We start from the raw sequence: 19988 nt of genomic DNA, 5'->3' as shown, positions 1-19988 counted from the left end.
CCCCGCCGGCCTCCGCTTCAAAAATGAAATTTCAAAAACTACCCCTAAAACTTAAAATATTCGGGGATGGCGTCAGGGATGACAACTCGCCGCAGCTTGAATATTCGCTTTTATTCAAACGCCAGAGGTGAAGTACAAACTGTAGTTACACGGCATTTTTGTTTCCTTAAAAACAGTTCTTGGTTACAGAATTCCAAACAACTTTCAAAACTAAGTTGTTGAACAGTTTCACCTAAAATGTGGTGGTTTTTTCTATCTGTTTAAAAAAGGATTTGAATTGAAGGATTCAGAATTAGAAGCTGTTCTATTTTTTCACTCTACAAAAAGGAAAGTGAGGATGCAGTTACAGATAGTTCACCACAGATTCCCCATTTGGAGGGGACCAAGCTTCCAGAAATACCCTCAACTCCAAACACAGATTTTCCTGAACCATTAGTGGGTCATTTAACCAGAAAAAAATCTGAAATCCCACGGGAAGTATCTGTTGCACCTGGCTACAACTGCATATCACACTGCTGCTAGTGAAGAACACAAGTATTACATAAAATTTACATGACAAAAATTAGTGACAAAAACAGGGTCAATAGATTTTCAGTATCCTTTCCTGACCTAAAACATCCACTAGACTGAAAGGAGGGATGAAAGTTTTATTTAAATAGTGTGAATTAAAGTTTTAGGGAAACTCAAGTCCACGTTTTCACTGAAGGACAAAACAAAGTTGTAAGTGACAATTTTAATTCCTGAAACAAATCAAAAACATACAGGTCCTTTAGTGTTTTTACAAAGACTTTCCTAAAGGATTGAATTAATTTTGGTGGAGAACAGAAGAGGGAGGATTGCTTGCTGTGAGACTAAAAATCAAAGACAAACCCACAAGATGCAATACTAGCATTTGAGAATATAACTTAAAAAGCACTGTCATGTGAACAATCACTACTGATTACAGCAAAAATATTATACATTTACTTCTTTCATCTCTTAACATTATAAGATAGGTTGGGCAAATACCTGGCACCAAAAAATTGATGCATGATAGTTCCAATACGTTAAACAAAATGTACTATATTAGAACATTAATATTTAAAAATTTATGGCGACTTCTCATCCAAATTTAGATGGTTTTACTGCTTCCTAGGAATCTTGTTAACCCTCTGGAAAACCAGCAAATGACTGACTTCACCTTCTTTCACAATATCCAAGGTGTCTAAAGCTCCCAATGGAGACGTGAAGGGTATTATTCGATTTTCAAATTACTCTAACAAACCAGTGTCACATGTTAGCAGAACCTCCCAGCAGTGCCACAAAGTGTGTCCCAGTTTTTCCAAAGGGTTTCCTCCCCCACCAATGTAACAAGTCACTCCAGTGCCCGCTGGTTTCACACACCAGCAGGACTCTAACACTGACCTGAACACAACCCCCCGTGAGCCGTACCAGGAGCTAAGATAGTTTGCTCACCCTCTACTAATTATTAATTTTGATTTCCCATTTGTAGAGTAACATTATTGTTAAATCTAACTATTGGCAGCACCTGTGCTGCTGGTTTGTTTTCTGGCAAGAGCAGTGCAGGTGCTGCTGCATTTGCTATACATTTTAATTGAACAAGTGTAATATACAATTCATATTTGAACATTATGCCATCCCAGTCCACTCTGTCCATCAAATCAATGTGATGCTGCAATAAAATACACGATCTGATTTAGCTAGTGAAGTTCCTCATCACGAATTGTATCCGAGACAGATCCAGGGCCTTTCAATCAGGCTGCAGCCAGAAGCAATCGGAAGGAAAGAACCCAGTGAGCTTTTTGCAGGTGAGAGTTCTGACACTGTTTAATGGTTTGCAGCATCTGCCTGTCGAGGCCAGCCTTCCTCCTCCACTCCAGAGTCATACTCTTCTTCTGATGAATCCTTGGTGGGAGCCCTAGGATTGAAAGGAAGGATCAGATACCTTAGAGGAAAAAAAAACAAGAGACACTTTGCATAGCTCCTGACAAACATGTCACATGCACAGTGCCCCGTGACAGAAGTTCTGACCTCCTGATCTGGAAATGCTGCTGTGCACATTTGCAGTGCCACCAGCACACAGGCTCATTAGCTGAATTTAATTACCCTTCCTTTTATTAAGTTGTTTGATTTAATCAATAAATATAGTATTTCTGTACAAAATCATTTCAAGCAAGCATCAGTGTAATATTTTTCACACCCTTCAACAACACAAGGCTGAGCCAAGTTTCAGCACAAACTGCTGAAATGAGTAAATGTACCTTAGTGGAGAAAGCCACTCAAACCAAGACACAGTTCCTAAATTTCACTTGAAATTTGGGAATTAATTTTTTAACCAGTTTTAACCTGAACCATTCTCTCTCAATTTCATCCTTCATTCACTAAAATTGTTGGATTTTTTTTAAATGCAGATTTGTCCAGTGGTGTCAACATTCCACATCATTACCATACTCTTCAAAACATTAAATTGATTATTTTAACAAGATTTCAGTAAATCAATATATGTGTCTTTGTAGCTCTCCACTGCTGCAAGAGTAATGTAGAAAACTGTTGAAGCCTGGAGCTTCTATCAAAAACCCCACATCAGTGGTAAAAAAGCAAGAAGAAAGAAACAGTTTCATTTAAGAAATTTCAGTACAGTCACAACTGAATTTCAAGTTTTTACTGTTACCTTAAAACTTACTTCCATTTCTACAGGTATACACAGACAAAAGTAACTTCACATAAGTTTATTTTAAAATTTCTGTTTAAAAATGAAAACAATACAAATCCAGTCTCTAGGACAGAACAGGCACTAATTCAGCTGTGTACAATATACAGAGCATTGAATCTTTTTAGGTTGTGTGCATGGATTTGTGCTTATTCCATCAGAATACCTGTCTAGTTGTATTACTGGTCTGTTCTGCTACTTCTGTTACCGTTTTACCTAATGTATCCTGGCTCTTTTTTGCCTTCTACAACATCTTTGTCAACTTCCACACATACGATGTCAGAATTGGGCACTTCAAACATGGGCTCCAGCAGCAGCTTTTCCTACAAGAAAATAGAGGGAAAAATATTTCTGTATATCCTCTTCTACATAAAGTGATTTTCAGAGCTAGAGAGTCTTCTTGGAAGAACTCTGAGTACTCACAGATTTAGGAAGACTTGTTGTATCCATGTGAGTGTGGTTTTCACTGGAAATGGTCATGATTAGGTCCACACACAAATCCAGTATAAGATTTAATTTACTCACCATTATAGATCGAAGACCTCTGGCACCAGTTTTTCTGTCCAGGGCCAGTCTGGCTATAGCCTTCAATGCATCTTCAGTTACATTTAATTCACACTACACAGAGAGAAATGGGAAGTTCTGTTAATAATTTCATTTATAACTCAGCATGTTGAGTACAAGCATTACTGAAAACAACACTATTTATAAACACAAAAACCAGAGTCCTCAAATAAAAAACTCAAACCTTATCCATGCTGAACAGCGCCTGGTACTGAGGAACCACAGCGTTCCGTGGCTCCGTGAGGATCCGTACGAGGGTTTTCTCATCCAGGCTGTGCAGAGGAACCACAACAGGCAAACGTCCCACAAATTCAGGAATCATGCCAAACTCGATGAGATCCCTGGCTTCCACGTGGCGCAGCAGGCGATCCTTCTCCTCGATATCTTCCTGGGGGTCGGACTCTCCGCTGATATTGGCAAGATCAGCTGCTGCTGCAGCCCTTCTGCCTTTCCCCATGTTAGATGGTGTTCCAAATCCTAGGTACTGCAAAACAAACGTGTTCTGCTTAGAGAAGCATAATGACTGAGTTTTCTTGATGTAAGTAAGTCACTTTTCATGAGTATTAAAAAATCTGCAGTGACTGATTATGTCATTTTGTACTAATCTGAGCTCAAGAAACTACTTAGAGTAAAATCAGACCCCTTGCATACAACCACTTTCATATAAAATTGAATTTCCTCAGTGAAGGATTAATACACATCACACAAAAGCAATTTTTTCTTAAAAAAAAAGAAGGTTATCAACATGTTCTGGTTATGTTACAAGTACCAGTGACACTTCATAAGTGAAGCAAATGAGGCAAGCCTGCTTACATGGGAAGCTACAGATTACCATGAACAATAACCTGAATTTCAGTGACTCCTTTAGTGTTAGAGACAGGGAGCACATTTTGCCAGAATGCTGCAGCCAGAACCCTGTCCCCAGACTTTAACCCCCAAAACAGTGAACTCCAAGACCAGGTATTTTAAGATGATGATGGCTTTTAGCACCATTTGCTGAAATAAAGAAAGTTAGTGTGCTTACAATTACATCAAGATCTGAATAGTCAGCATTGAGAACAGTAATCAAGATGATGATTTTTTCAGCCCAGATACAGCCTAATGCACTCACTTTTTCATTTTTCCTCCTGCTGATAATTCTGTCAAGACCATTAAAAGCGCCAGAAGCCACAAACAGGATGTTTGTTGTGTCAACCTGCACTGTTTCCCCACGTAGTTTCCGAGAATTCTTTTCTGGAACGTTTACTATTGTGCCTTCAAGTAATTTTAACAAGCCCTAAGATGGAAAGAAGAAATAAACAATAAAAAAATTCCATTGTGTAGCATGATGCAAAAGGACATACCACTTTCACAAATGTATTTTTTGCTCCCTTATGCCTTTATAGTAACAATAAGTGTCCAAAAATGTCAGTTTTTCCTATGAGACAATCCCACTTGAGGACAAAAATATTCCTTTAATGTGGCTCCCACACACATTATGTATACAATGATCAGCTGCTTTAAGAGTTTTGTTTAAATGGAAAATGCTATCTGTCCTTCCCTACATTATAAACTGGCTGTCTGAATGCTGAAGGACATTTTTGAACTAAAATATTTTCATGAGGATGCCCCAAACTGCTTTTGAGATTGTTTTTTAATGAAGTCAAGAGGAAAGATGTGTCTTTTGAAGGTGAAAAATCAAGGAACTGAAGAACTATGACTCCATACATTCCCATACTGTTTGATCCTATGTCCAGTTCACTCAGGAAGTAAAAGCTTTCCATGGAGGTATTTACCTGTTGAACACCTTCTCCCCCAACATCCCGTAACTGGTGGATACCAGGAACACTGCCAATCTTATCTACTTCATCCAGAAAAACAATTCCTGCAGTTAAAGAAAATGGGTTTAAAGAAGACCTTACTTTTAAAGAGAAGCAAGAATTTACAGAGAACAACAAGATTTGAGAGACCTGCAAAAACATGCAATTTTGTCCAATTATGCACAAAAACAAAACTACAAGACACACACTGAGTTCTTTTCAGGTTTATTCTGATTTAAACTTTGGATACATGCAGCAGGAACACCAATTTCAGGAATACTGATGGCCTCAAAAGCTTAGAGCACTTCAACAAAATTAACAGTCTCTGAAACAAATTAAAGTTTACCTTGCTGTGCTTTTTCTATGTTGTAGTTGGCATCTTGCAGGAGCTTTGCAATGACAGATTCAATGTCTTCCCCAACATAGCCAGCTTGAGTCAAGGTGGTACAATCACAGATAGCAAAAGGGACATCTAGGCATTTAGCCAGAGTCTGAGCCAGCAAGGTTTTACCTGGTAAATAAAAGCTGCATGTTAGAACTGCCACACACTTGTCTTAGAGCACACAAACTCAACTACTTGGACAGGGACTTTTAACAAGGGTGTGTAGTGACAGGACAAGGGGGGATGGCTTTAAATTGAAAGAGGGTGGGTCTAGATGAGATATTGGGAAGAAATCCTTTTTTGTGAGGGTGGTGAGGCCCTGGCACAGGGTGTCCAGAGAAGCTGTGGCTGCCCTATCCCTGGGAATATCCATCCAAGGCCAGGTCACACAGGGCTTGGAGCACCCTGGGGTAGTGGCAAGTGTCCCTGCCCATGGCAGGGGTGGAATGAGGGGAGCTTTAAGGTACCCTCCAACCCAAACCATTCAAGGATTTACCACAGAACCATCATTACTCTTATCAGACATTCTGAATCATACCAGCATCTTAATATAAGAATATTTTCCAAGGGAGATAGCTTTCATAAGCAGTGGTTTTTACATTGGTAGGCTGTATTTCTGGTTTTAGTTTAATAATATACATTCAAGGCAGCTTGAAATGCATACAGTATCACAAAATGTCACACAATATAAAAACCATAATACATGTACTTGCAGAGTTTAAAGATTAAATAAATCAGTAGTCCTTTGCAGACACTCAGGGTGCAGTGCAAAGTCCAATTGCTCCTGCTTTGAAGTTGGGAAGAAACAGAATTAAAATATTGTTTAGTGAATGTTCTCCCAAAAAGGTCTGTAAAATGCCATCACTTCAGTACAAACACTCCTAATTCTTATGAACATACAAAATAATCTCTTTCCAACCCCCTGCAACTAATCTGTCCCAGAGGTGAAACAGCACTAACTGCAGCATCTCAGCTTGCCAGCTAAAGCAGAGAAACTATAAATGCATTTTATTTCAGCTTAGTCAAAGTGGCATCTTTTATTCAGTCAGTAAATATAGGCATTAAAAAAAGAAAACCACACAACTCCAGCTCATTCCTTTTTAAGGCCACTGGCTCAGTATGTTAATATGGCATGAAAGCACTGGAATCCCAATTTGAAATTCACAGTTTAGTTTTTTTATAAACCAAATCAGAATAAATCATAAGAGGAAAACAACTCATGAACAATAAAGTCCATGAAAAATAGGACACTTATAGAAACATGCAGCTGTATACCTGATCCAGTTGGTCCAAGCAGCAAAATATTACTTTTTTCAAGTTTAATGTCATCATTGGGTGAATCTAGTACTTCTCCTCCCCGTTTTTCCTGAGGTATCTGCTGGTTCATTTGTTGCTGCATTGATGCTCCCAAAGCATTACCATGTGGACTGATTCCAGCAATCTGCAGCAGTTCTGAAGAAACAGTAACAGCACTGTTTGAGCACCAACAAGGTCTGTCACTACCTTAAACACACAATGACAGCTTGGTCCTTCTGCAAACCTTGAATTCTCTCTGTACAGAAGTTTACAGAGAGCAAACCAACAGAAATGCAGCACAATTATTACACAAACAGGAGCTCCAATGATACTTTTGCAGAGACATATAGGAAAAGAATTTCCAATGGCACCTAAAAGTATTTTTCTACATTAAAAAGCAAGAGAAATTTTCAGTCCTTAGAAATTTACTCACTTTAACAGTAATTTCATTTTTTTTTAAATGTATGAGAAGAAATAAACCCAAGCTGTTGATTTCCATGATGAAAAAGTACAAGCACTGGACTTCCCCCAAGATTTCAAACTAGCAGTCACTAAAGACTGTTCTCCATAAAAGTAGGTATTGCAGAGGAGGACATGAGGAGAGGGTTCACTTACTTGTAAATCTGTACTCATCCTCCCGTCTTCTGATTTCTAATTCTAAGAGAGAGGATGAAAACAGTCATAAAGTAAGTTTATAAAAGCTTAAAAATTCTCCACCTCTTGCCCTCTTCTGAATACATCTCATCCCTGTCTATGAATGTACTTCTAACAAGAAATCCCCACAGAGCTATTTTTATTGCTGTCAAAATTAACCCAAAACCCAAATTGCATGTTTTTAAAATGCCAGCAAGCTATCTTCTTCTAAAAACAACAACAATCTATTAACTCTAATTAGATTTTCACTTTAAATTATAGAAGGGGGAAAAAGAAGCAGTAACAATTTTAGTTTGAAGAGGCTTGCTTAAGCTCTCCCTGAGTGTTATAATGTAAGACTTTGTTATAAGACAGAACTGTGAAATATGTAAACATTCACAGTCAGTCTCTCTGGGTATGGACCATGTTATCTCCCTGTGGAGGGTCAGCAACTTCCTCGTGCCAGGTACACAACTGCTCTCTTACCCTTACCAGAACAGTAACTACCAATGTTCCCTCTTAATTTAAAATACTTCTTTATGTTAATTCAAAAAACAAAGAAGGTGTCTGTGGTAACTTTTGCAAGACAGAACAAAACACTTTAAAAAAAAAAAAACCACCACCCAAGCAAGGTACACTTTGAGTCAGAGATGGTAACCTAATCCTATTTCTAAAAATAAATTAGATCAACATAGCTACACATGTACTCAGCAGGGAAAGTACTGCCAAGAGTAACTCCATCTACACCTGCTAGATATGGAACAATACTGTGGTGACCAGCAGATGCTGCCAGCAGGAGCAAGGGAAGTTAGGAATCCAAGTACTCATCAATTTGCCTATGCAAAACATCACCTTCCTGAGCTGCATTGTTGCTTGCAGATTAAGTAGCAGATTTAGCATTAAGTAGTAAATGAGATTAGAAAGAAAAAATTAGGAGACTCACTTTAGAAAGTTAAAGGGGAATACCCCCTAATATGTATCAGTAAAAAAAAGTTAAGCATTTAATATGGTAAGCACCATAATCCTTCTGGTGATCATTTAAATAAATCACAGAAGTAAAAATTATATTTAGTATAAATTCTTACCATTTCAGATATAGAACATCTAGTGTCAGGGTAAAACCTTTCTTAGATTTCTTAAGTTAGGGCCCTGAAATGGTAATTCATTTGACCAGAAAAACACCAAATATCATACAAACCTCTTGGTGTTAAAGAAGTCTGTTTCTCAACTTCTGCTTGCTGTCTCAGGTTAGATGGGATATTATTGTAGATTCTCTTGTAATGATTATACACAGCAACTGAAAGCACCTTCTTGGCAAAACACTGACCAACAACGTACTTGTCGAGGTAGTTGTAAATCTGAAAAATAGCTTAATCTTAGTAACACTTCTAAATCATCTTGCAGTAGAAAAGGAAAACCAGTATATTGTGCCAAAGATGGGCTTTGGTCTGAATTTTTACAGAAACTAACATCTGAAATATAAAACATTTCTGTTGATAAGTCTATTTGGTTCTTACACATTCATATTGTTTGTCAGTTCTGCCTTACTAAAATGTAAGCCAATTGCCATTTTCACCCAAATTTTGAAGAGGAACAGAAATTTTAAGAATTCTTTAAAAGAGGTCTATCAAGGAGCCACGTGCAGGTTCAGAAACCATTACAGTCCACCAGGAACTGAGAAACATAAAAGGCTTCCTCACTAATCTCCAGATGGAAACCAAATCACTTCAGAAGGAGCATGGTCACAAGTTAAACAGCTACAGCTCTCACCCAAATCCACATCAAATAAAAGGCTCTGCAGCTACAGAAAAAAAGCTGCTAAAATAAGGATACAGAATGCAAGGCCATAGTGAGAAAGAAAAGTTACTATGGTTGGTGAGGGCTGAGGCCAGCCTCAAGGTCACAGGAGAAAATAGTCAGGAGACAAAGACAGAGGAAAACAAGCTCCAATATCCTTATTGGATCTACTTGTTCCCTTTATCAGTGCTCTGCTGGGTCACACAGCTCACAAAGGTTTAATCTTGAGCTAATCATCTTTATTGTTTGTTGCTCTGTCCCAGCAGCCCATTAAACACCTGGTGCAGACTGAGGGAAGCATTTCTCCATGCTGCAACACGAGGGGACTCTGGGAGGAATTAAGAACACACCTTTTTTGGGGACTCTGGGTGGAATTAAGAACACACCTTTTTCAGGGACTCTGGGTGGAATTAAGAACATACCTTTTTCAGGGACTCTGGGTGGAATTAAGAACACACCTTTTTCAGGGACTCTGGGTGGAATTAAGAACATACCTTTTTCGGTGGAGGTGGTGGCTTCTGCTGGAATGCCAATTTCACAGCTTCTGCTGCTGACTCGGGCTCTTTAATGATGCTCTTTTTTGTGTCTGCCTCTGACAGGACAACAAAGAAGTGATGACACTTTTCACACTTCACAAAACGGGTGGAAGCTGCAGAAAAATTCAAACAAAGCAGTAAGAGGAATTGTTTCTGTCTAGTTCATCACACAGGACAAGCACCTGTAAGACAGCACAGCCACTCTGTTTATCCAACACTTCTCCCTCACTCACCTTAGATCATTTAAAAACTATGAAATTTGACACAGAGAACACAATTTGCCCCAAAGAAAACACAGTGCTGGGCAGCACACAGACAATGGATTAAATACAAAACTGTTTTTGATACTTATCCAGTAGCATCACACTCAGGGAGAGAACACTTTGCACTTCTGAGAGAGACAAAATTAATGAAGGCTTTAGCTGCTATGCAGGAAATGTTCCTAACTCTCAAACTGACAGCAAAATAAAATACTGTGGTTAGGCACAGACTAAAGTGCAGGGAAGCAGTCTAGAATATCAAAGACAGCATTTCAGGAGGCTCTGGCTCCTGCTCTCTGCATCCCCCTGGCTTTGGAACACTGTGGATCAGGCCCAAGTCACCCAAACCCAGGACACTGAGCACAGGGGGGTCACCCAAAGGGCTCATCCCAACAAGAGGCAGCTGTGGTATGCAGCAGACATCAAGGACTTTGATGTTTTGCAAGATCTTCTGCTTATTTATTTTTACTGTCAAGACCAGAACAAATTTCTTTCAAATTCCAAAAGCTAAACCCTCCTACTGCTGACTTTGTGACCTGTGTCTCAAGAAATCTGCAAAGGTTGGTTTCATAAGCCTGAAAATGAAAACCTGCATTGCTTTTCCTTTCCTTTGGCAAAGCAAAGTTGAAATAATAAAAACAGACTGTAAAGAAGAATAATAAAAGTAATTCAGAATAGATCCTTTCTAGCCATATTACTATGTTACTAAATGAAAATTATGAGCAATAGGGTAGATTTAAAGGAAATATACTAGTAAATATATTTAATTAAAAGTAAAGTAAATATAGAAAAACAACCCTATGAAAACTTCAATGTCAGAACTTCTAAAATCATAAAAAGTTTTTAGAAAATGGCTTGAACACTGTAGCAGCAGCTGACTGTAACAACACCCTCTAGCAATAAACAAGCTGCTTATTTATAACTTGTTGTCTCCCACAGGACTGGCGTCAGCAGAAGAGGAGTGGGTGGGGTTTTTCTCACCATTAATCCCACCTTATACCTGGATAAGAAGACCAACAGATTACTTTAAGAATGTGGCACCTAATACTGTGACCAACACAGCTTTATTAACTTTACTTCAAAGAAATTCTGTTCAACAGCCTGAAAGTTCTCCTGGCAACCTTCCAAATTACTGTTATCTGCCACATGGGAATGTGATGGAAATCCACCTGCAGGAACCCATTCCTCTTATGTAACTATTATTTAGCAACAATATTCTAATGAAAAAAAGCAACCCAACCCTTCTCCCAGGGCTCACTCAAAACACCTGTGATATTCATGAGGACTACAGTGCCAGGAAGCTGTTTTCTTTCCTTATACAAGGCTATTTAGGATAGAATAGCCATGAAAATGGTTGTTCCCTTCATAGATAAACATGAAGGATTAAAAAAACCCCAGAAAATAAGAAGTGGGCTGTAAAAGAACTATGGGACATTTTAAAAATTTCACTATAAAAGTAAGAGTACACAATGGAGTTGCAGGCAACTCTGCTAATCCTAAACACTGGCATGTTTTCATATGTTCTTTTAGCAAACACATAAAAGCACAAAAAAAGAACACCCATGCCAAATTACTTCCCTGTCATTAAGATGTCTGCAAATATTTACAGTGTGCCAAAATGCAAGTGTTGTTTTTAATCAGACAGCATTGCCACAGAAGCTGCATTAGCAAAGGCATTTCTAAAGCCTGTGTGAGCTGACCTTGCCAAAAAGAAATGCCAGGTTTTTATAAAATGTACAGGAAACAGAAACAATCAGAGGATTAAACTTAAAAAGAGTTGTAGGGTGGAGATAATGGGCTACTATCAAATTGCTGTAAGGTGGAAAAAAACCCAAACCAGGAAAAAGCAAGCAGGGAAGCTTCTGAGTATGTACAGTAATAAGGAAGTGCTGCTTTGGAGGATGGAGTAACCTGATGGCATCAGGTGGAGACAGTAAAAGCAGCATCCAGATAAGGCTTCTTATGTCAATCAGCTTTACAGCTATTGGATTTCACTCCACATCTGAGGATCAAGTCTTATTTCACTGATCACAAACTCTCCTTACAGACTTTCACAACCCAAAACAATACAGCTGAACTGCTGAGAAAGAAGGTCAAAGCAAAATTACATTTTGTTTGCCTCCTATTTTCCCTTCATTGTTAATTAGTGGAAAACCATTGCCAAACAAATCTTTCTGCAACATTTGCAAATACAAAGTGAAGCTCCATCAAAAACAAACTGCACTGGAAAACCAGCCTGTCACTCTGCCACTCGGTGGCAATTAATGAACATAGCTTTTAGTCAATATTTTGTTTCCCTACTTCTCCCAAAATGACTGAAAATCTAACATTTAAACTGAAAGAAATACTAATTGCATGTTTTCTTTTGGTTTTAGATATTTATTTAAGCCTCTGCAGGTTGGCAATTCAAACCAGAACTGTGTAAACTTATAATTTTTCCTGACTAAACAACAACAAAGGCTTATCCAAAAAAATCAAGTTACAGTAGGCTTAATACAACTTGCAACCCATTCATTTTGGGCAAAATGGGACAGATTTATTTTTCTTAATTTTTGGTTTTGTTTTTTTTTTCAAATAAATAAGATATTTAGGATTTCTGCTTTTCAGTTGCTTTATAGAGTGGTTGGGAAGCAGTGTGCTCAAATTAACAGACTAATCCAGAATAACACAGGTCCAGAAAAAACTTCAGCAGGACTCACAGGAACTTTGGAAAAAAAGTGGATTTCCAGTCCCAAGCTGTTTACAAGAACCTGTATTATTCTGATGATGCAACTCAAGTGGGTTCACTTTCGGGAATTTCAGATCCCATCTATTAAGATATGTTCTCCCATAATGTTGGGATGAATAAATCCTGTTCCCAAGGAAGTTTCCAAGCATGCTTAAGTGTTCCCAGCAACACCGACAGAACACTAAATCACATCTCTGCTTTCCAGGGATCGTTCTGGGACAAGGCTGGAATGGTATTTCCAGATAAAAGCAAACAGCAATACCAATGGAAACACACCAGTGAAGTGAGTTTCAAAAACATCTCTGCCTGTTCATGAATTGTAAGCAGGAAAATGAGATTAAAAATCCTTGGACCTGTTTCCAACCACACCTAGTCCTCGGAGAGACCACACTGAACACCAGACAGGATCATATTTCCAGTTCCATGAACTAGTGCCAGGTTTTGCAGAATACCTTGTTGCCTATAGTTTCAAACAAACTGGAAAAACAATCTCATTTCTGGGAGAAAAAGTAATTGAGGACTGATCTTTTCTCAAACAAAGAAATATATTGTTATTATTACAGACCTGTAATAATAATACTATTATATATGAGTAGCAGCAAATAACACATCCACTCATTATTTTTGCCAGCTGTTATACTAACAACTGCTGAACATATTTGTGCTGACTTTGCCTTAAGCCTCTTAGTGCACAAGTCTGATTATGACTTGATACTTCCTCCTTGAGCCCCACCAACTACCAATGGGTATTTGCCTTCTGACAAAAGTTTTTGTTTTCTAAGCTGCTCTCATAAGTGCTGAAATGAGGTATGAAATGTCTTCAAGTCTGATAGAACCTAAAGTGTAAGTGGCATTCATTTGGATTATACTTCCCAAAGAAAAAAAGGAAAACAAAAGTAGCAATTGCTGCTGGAGTACAGACATTTTGGATTTTCTAGTTGGACTTTGCAGCCTACTATTTGGAATGTATTATAGCTCTGACTTTGCCATGGAAGACTGTTCTAGTAAGCCATCTGTCAGCTACTAATTCCTCTGCTGGATAAGCACTTTGGTTATAGTACATGCAGGATTAAAGTTTTATTATTTAGGAAAGAAAGGACAGACATTACAAATGCAGATATATACAGTATATACTTATATAATAGAGACATAAAAGTATCTGTGGCTAAAATGGTATTAAATATAAAATGCCATTTTAAAAATGTATATTCACAAATGCAATGTGAATTCCACGACCACATTCCCACACATCATGGGAATTACACAAATGCACCCACGGAGAAAATAAACAGTTACCCCAACAAGGCCAAACCAACCATAACAAAATTCCTGCCATCATGTAATTAAGCAGGCTAACACTTAGCTATCAGGAGTATGTTAAACCACAAAGCCACATCTGTGCCTATTAAAAAAAAAGAAGTTTTAAGGAAAACTTACACACAAAGGTCTCCACGTGTGTGCACAAGTCCCCACACTTTGGGCAGCGCAGTTGGTTCCCTCCTTTCCCAGAGCTTCCGGAGCTTGACTTTTTACCACCACCCTCACCAACAGATTTCTAAAAGAGATTTCCAGACAATTAGCCCCAAAAAATGGAGCTGGTACAGCAGGCATTTAGCAGTGTGCTTGTGGAATCAAATAATTCTAATTTTGTAATAGCTGAATGACAAAGTAGCTATTGTCAGGATTTTTTAAAGGCTTTGGAAACTTAGAAGGATGTGACATAAACACTTTGAAGTGTTTTACATTTAAAAAATTATTTATAAATACATCTGCATTCCCAGATCTGCCAGTCTTGGATGCAGAAGAGATATCCCATACCTGCATTAGAGTTGCTTGACCGGCACTAGAACAGAAACAAGTTGTGTCAACTGTGTTTTAATTGTGTACTTTAATGTTTCAATGCCAGACAAGAAAACAAATCATATTTAGAGAGCATTTTGCTATCTCAACTGTGTGGATTCTAAGGGTTTCTGAAACCACAGCTCCTCTCACTTCCTTGGCAGGTGTAGCAATCTATGCTAAAACATGCATTTCAAAATGCTTGGAAATACTGCATTTTTTACTTGTATCTGTATCTATGCCTTCAAGTTATATTTTAGGAAACAGCAAAAAATCTCTCTTCCCATTTCTAAGTAGTTCTCTATTTTTTAAATCTGTCTTGCCTACTGACTTCTCACAACCTTTTTCAAGAAAAAAAAAAAAATCTGCATTTTTTAAAATCTTCTTTATTTATTTTTTAAAAGTTTAATTGCACCTTCAGAACCAGACCAGTGACACCCAGACAGTTCCTCAGGCTCACAACACACCACACTAAGGCAAAGTTATTGCCTGTGAACTCTCAAGATGTTATTTGCTGACTAAAGAGCAGTTTTATTCTCAGGTAATCATTTATCTGAAGAAGCTGTTTATTAACCATAATTACAGAGAATGACTAGGATAAAAATAGACTACAAGAGGTGAGCTCATGTCTTCACTGACTTGTCTTACTTAAATCAGTTCTAAACCCAAAAACATTTTAAATTAACTTTTTAAAAGTCTACTTGGGAGCACCAGGCTTTTGAAGGAGAATAGCTCTGGTTACTACACTTTCCTGACATCCTGAAACCTGTTCTTGATTTATGACATCCAATAAAGTTTTCAAGTTTACACTGGGCAAAAAGATTTATAAAACTGGGAAAAGCACTGTGGAATGTTTACAAGGTTTATCTCCTAACAAATACACAATACAGTTTATTTTTTCTTCACTGCCAGTTGCAGCAATTTGAAGGATTAGAAATGTCAGGAATCGGAAAAAAAATTCGAGATTAATTTTAAGTAAAAAAAAGAAAAAAATTTTAAAAATTAAGAAATATTTTACATAAACTATTGAAACCCCACAGTCTGTGGAGATTACCTTGCTTCCATCTCCAGAACCATCCTTGCTTGCACCATCCTTTGAAGCAAAATACGCTGGTGTTTCTGAAAAGTTTCTAAGAGGAATTCGTTTTAGGGAACAAGTTTCAAAAGTCCCAAGTTTTCCTAAAACAGGGATGCGTGTACGACCACAAGTAATACCTAAAAAAAAAAAAAAGAAAAAAATAAAAAAGTTAAATACTAAAAATATTTAATTTAAACTCCATTTCCACTAAATCTCAGAAGTAAAACTCAGAAGGTTTTCACAACACAATTCAGCTCTGAACATCCACATCTCAATCATTCAAAGTAAATGTTCTTTACCACCCTAATGTTCATCTCATTAAAAGCTGCCTGGGTTTTCCAAAAAAAGACTCCAAAGTAATTCCAGCTCCTCTAACATCAGACAATTAAGAGCCCAATCATGGAATGAAATAGGGAACATCCCAGTTACTGATCCTCAGAATGATGACCACAATCAACTCACAGCTTTTACTGTGAAACAACCCAATCCCCCAAGACAAACCTTTGAAGAATCTCTTTGTTATGCAAAAATCAGGTGTTTCAGACTCAATGTCTGGATTTGGCTTTTGCTTGGGAACTCAACTAAAAATTAGTTTCCAGGAATTTGAGGCACCTCTTGGCAGTAAAAATTGTGCTGAGGAAAACTGAGAAGCTGTGTCCTATTTGGCACCAGCAAACTCAGCGTAATCCTAACTTTGCTGAAACACCTTTTTGCCAACAGGAAAAAAAAAACTAACTGAGAAACTACAGAGCCTCTTCCTCCTCTTGCAACACGGGCAGGATTGCATTTCATGGCAGGCTATGAAGTGAGCCAACATATGTTTGTGCTTGTGATTTCAACATCAACAACAGCCTGGAATCAGTATTTCATCTCTTGCATTTAAAGTGGCAAATTTCTCACTTGCTCTCTGGTTTTCACAATGATTCTGTGCCTTGCTGACAGCAGAGCTATACAGCAACAATGGCAATTACAAACCTGCTGATAATACACAGATTTCTTATCATAGGGAGGAGAGAATCCTGTAGAAAAATCCAAAAACTCTTAAAAAAATAAGAAAAAGTAAGAATGGCAAGAGATGCACAGCTCATTTGCTCTGAAAGAGGAAACAACAGCAACCAAAAGCTGAGAACTGAGCTGAAAGAGGATACTCTGAAAATTCACCTTGTTACTATAACAAGAAGAGAGAAAAACAAAGAAGAGGAACCTAAATTTACCAGGAAAACTCTTACAGGCCTCTGCAAAGTCACAACGAAGATGACACTCAAATGAGATTTGAAGCTGGTTTATTAACTTACATGCTACTTAAGATCCCCAGACCTGAAGATGACTTGTAGTTATTTTTAACATGAATAAAAATCAATCTTTTAAAAATCTCCTAACAGCATTGCTTGTGTCTGTAAACATGCAGGAAGAATAACAATCAATGAGCTTCCCCATTTTAAATTCCTCTGCTGAGTGCAACACATTTTAGATTACACAGGATAAACTATGAAAACATCACAGAAAACTTGAAAACACTGGCTGGCTCTCAGAAGCAGTTGTGTCTTTTAACTGAATGTGCAGAAAACTCTGACGACTCCCTGTGCCAAGTGCACTTGCCAGTGAAGAACAAGCTTTGGTGAATGTTTACAAGGCAAAAGCTGTTCAGAGCAGTTCCCTGTCTTGGAGGCTCGTTCCTCAGAGGTGATTCTTTTAATGAGATTTGGTTTAGAAACTGAGAAAAGAATAAAACAACAACCACCTCGCCTCCCTTGAACAAAACCTGAAATCCTACAGCTTTCCTTGTAACACAGGGAGATTTGGCCTGTGGAGAAAGGCTGAAGCACTAACACAAAAGCTCAAACGTTTCAGTCCTCATTTTAATTCAGAGTGCTCTTGAGAGACAGAAAATGCACCGAGATCTGTATGGGATGAACTATGAAACCTTACACAGCACTGAGTACTGAGCTGTGAAGACTAAACCAGGAGGAAAAAAAAAATCATGATATTGCTACATCAGCTTGTGGCTAAGCATGAAAAGCCTCATGTGTTTATCACAATGTCTGAGTGTGTTTTTTGGACAAAATATCGTTGTACAATTAAACAATGAAGCAGTAAGAAAGTTATCACCACTACTTCCTTGCGTCAACAAGCCCAGAGGGAAATTTTCAGGGGAAATCAACATTCCAGCCCAATGCCTGGCAGCTGCCACTGACCAATCCAGACTCTGATAAATGTTCCACTATGTAACAGCTGCCAGGATTTGCTCACACACCTGGCACGGTGGCTCAGGTGATTTTTTTTTTTTTTTCGGAGCACTTAAGTCAAAGGACGTGTCCCTAACATCGCTGGCAGCGATGGAACCGATCCAGGGTGCTCGGATTTGTGCTGAGAAACGATGGGAAGCTCCTTAACACCTTATTAACCTTAAACTGATACTTGATGAAATAAATACTGACTTTTGGGCCAAGCCTGGGGATCTTGGAGGCAGCTATAGCTCAGCAAAGTGACAGGGAGACTGTGACAAACTGAAACTGTCCCACATAACATTCGATTTATTACACTGATCCCTGCACTCTGAACTCTCTCAAGCTGGCACCAACCAGCAACAGTAAACAAAGCAGCTGGCAGAAGACACAATTTAATTCAAAAGATACACACACATTTATTTTTAAACAACTTTCATTGAAAGCTGATAAATAATTGTAGTTGCTCTAAATAATTGTGTTGCTCTATCTGCATTTTATTCTCATTTGTGCTTTTACATAATCCTTTTGAACCCCACAATTTTTAAAAAAGATAATTCTGTAATGAATTCCAAATAGTACTTGCTTTAAAGCTGATTGTTTCAGAAGGGTTGCATAAGGCCAGACAGGCTGGGCTTGTAAGTACAGGTTTGAACCTTTCAGCACAGGTGATATTTGAGATATAAATGTAAAGGCACCTACAAAGAGTTAACTCACCTCTTAAGGGCAGTAAATGATCTCTGACTCATCAGGCTATTGCGAGGCTAATTGAAAATATTGTCGCCAATGTGGCAACAGAGATATTTTTCAGCACAATTTGGGGGTGCTCTGCCTTCCCCCCAAAGCAGCACACACCCCAAGAATACAATGAAAAGAGAAAACAAGGAAAAACAGCAAAAAAAGTAACAACCTTCCACAGCCTTCAACTTCCAGTGAATAGGCAGCACAGTCTCGTCCTTCTACCCAGTTGGAAATAATTAATTTTGCTAACTAAGCCCATCTTTATGAGAAATATTCCAAGTTAAGGCTACCACAAAGGTAAGCTTTTAATTAATTAAGGTTATTAAGTAATTTTTAAGCCAATTAAACGCATTTACTCGCACTGCAGAGTTAACACACGCTGGCCGACAGCTGCTGAGCATCACTTCTGTTGAAATAAATTCTATTCTCGCCACAGCGAGCACAAATTCTCCGATACTTCACACCACGTAACGCTGCCCTGACCCTCACTCGCACCGCGAGGGTGACACCAGCAAACGGCTAAAAGGAGGGAAAAAAAGGGGAAAGGCCGCCGTGTCCCGCCGCTGTCACAGCGCGATAAGGGCAGCGCGGGGCCGGGGCTCCCCTCAGGGCCGCGGCCCGAAGGGCCCGACCCCGCCGGGCCCGGGGAGGGAAGGCGAGCGGCCGGAGCGCGGTTACCTCTGCGGGCGGAGGGCAGCGTGGAGCCGAAGAGGCGGGCGGCAGCGGCGCAGCTGTGGCAGGCGGACATGGTGCAGCGGCCGCGGGCCCGGCCGGCTCCCCCCGCCGCCGACAAGGCCTCGCTGGCGGCGGTCCGGCCCCGCCCGGCCCGGTAACGCCCCCGTGACGGCACCGCGCGTCACCGCGGGACTGCAGATCCCAGCGGGCACCGCGCGGCGCTGCGCCCCGCGTGAACGCACTCGCCACGCGGGGTATCATGGGAAGTGTAGTCCCAATAGTGAATGGTTGCGTGGGCGTCGCGGGGCATTGAGGGAAATGTAGTCTGTGACCGGCAGCACCCCCTCGCTCTCTCGGTCTGTTCTGGGCACACCGTCCAGGTATTCCCGGTGATTCTGCCCTTTAATTCTTCTTTCAAATACGATATGAGAGGAGTATTGCCCTTTGATCACATAAATGTGTTTGTTTCTTTCTTTAAAAAGCCTTTCGTGAAAAGATCAGCTGAAATGGGAGCAGAAAAAACTTCAGGCAAACTGAAGCGATTTTGGGAGCAAATAGAAAATGATACCGCGTGCTGTGGGGTGGTCTTCAAGCACGAAGAGCAGTGTATAAATATATATTATCTAACGAAGTGTATCCTTTAGGCATGCCTTATAGAGAACACAGCTACACCTGCAGGTAACCATAGGTCTGCTCTTTCAGGTCATCTTCAACTCCTATTTATT

General features: G+C 39.2%; 1 protein-coding gene across 2 annotated transcripts; it reads right to left on the bottom strand.

Moving 5' to 3' along the window:
- Positions 1–92: 92 nt before the first annotated feature.
- On the bottom strand, positions 93–19422 carry CLPX (caseinolytic mitochondrial matrix peptidase chaperone subunit X). 2 transcript variants are annotated; one of them, XM_033070845.1, is made up of 14 exons: positions 19267–19422; positions 15599–15759; positions 14143–14260; positions 9676–9830; positions 8583–8742; positions 7367–7408; positions 6731–6907; positions 5420–5584; positions 5050–5138; positions 4386–4550; positions 3459–3758; positions 3236–3328; positions 2927–3033; positions 93–1918 (listed from the first exon to the last, which is right to left on the bottom strand). In XM_033070845.1, exons 1-14 carry the CDS (start codon positions 19334–19336, stop codon positions 1828–1830), a joined length of 1893 nt encoding a protein of 630 aa, XP_032926736.1. In that variant the 5' UTR covers positions 19337–19422; the 3' UTR covers positions 93–1827. The 2 variants fall into 2 exon arrangements, with proteins under 2 accessions (XP_032926736.1, XP_032926737.1); XM_033070846.2 differs by lacking the exon at positions 7367–7408 and having other exon boundaries at positions 19267–19376.
- Between the last annotated feature and the right edge of the window lie 566 nt (positions 19423–19988).

Source organism: Catharus ustulatus, chromosome 12 (assembly GCF_009819885.2).
Source record: "Catharus ustulatus isolate bCatUst1 chromosome 12, bCatUst1.pri.v2, whole genome shotgun sequence".
In the NCBI taxonomy this organism is placed as follows: Eukaryota; Metazoa; Chordata; class Aves; order Passeriformes; family Turdidae; genus Catharus; species Catharus ustulatus.
Note: the sequence above shows the minus strand (reverse complement) of the source record. Positions and strands in the feature narration are given on the sequence as shown.

Coding starts and splice junctions, on each gene's coding strand:
- CLPX (XM_033070845.1), bottom strand. CDS start 19,336: ATGTCCGCCTGCCACAGCTGCGCCGCTGCCGCCCGCCTCTTCGGCTCC. Junction 6,908..7,366: donor GGATGAGTACAGATTTACAA/GTAAGTGAACCC, acceptor CTGTTTCTTCAG/AACTGCTGCAGATTGCTGGA. Junction 3,759..4,385: donor GCAGGAGGAAAAATGAAAAA/GTGAGTGCATTA, acceptor TTTGTTTTGCAG/TACCTAGGATTTGGAACACC.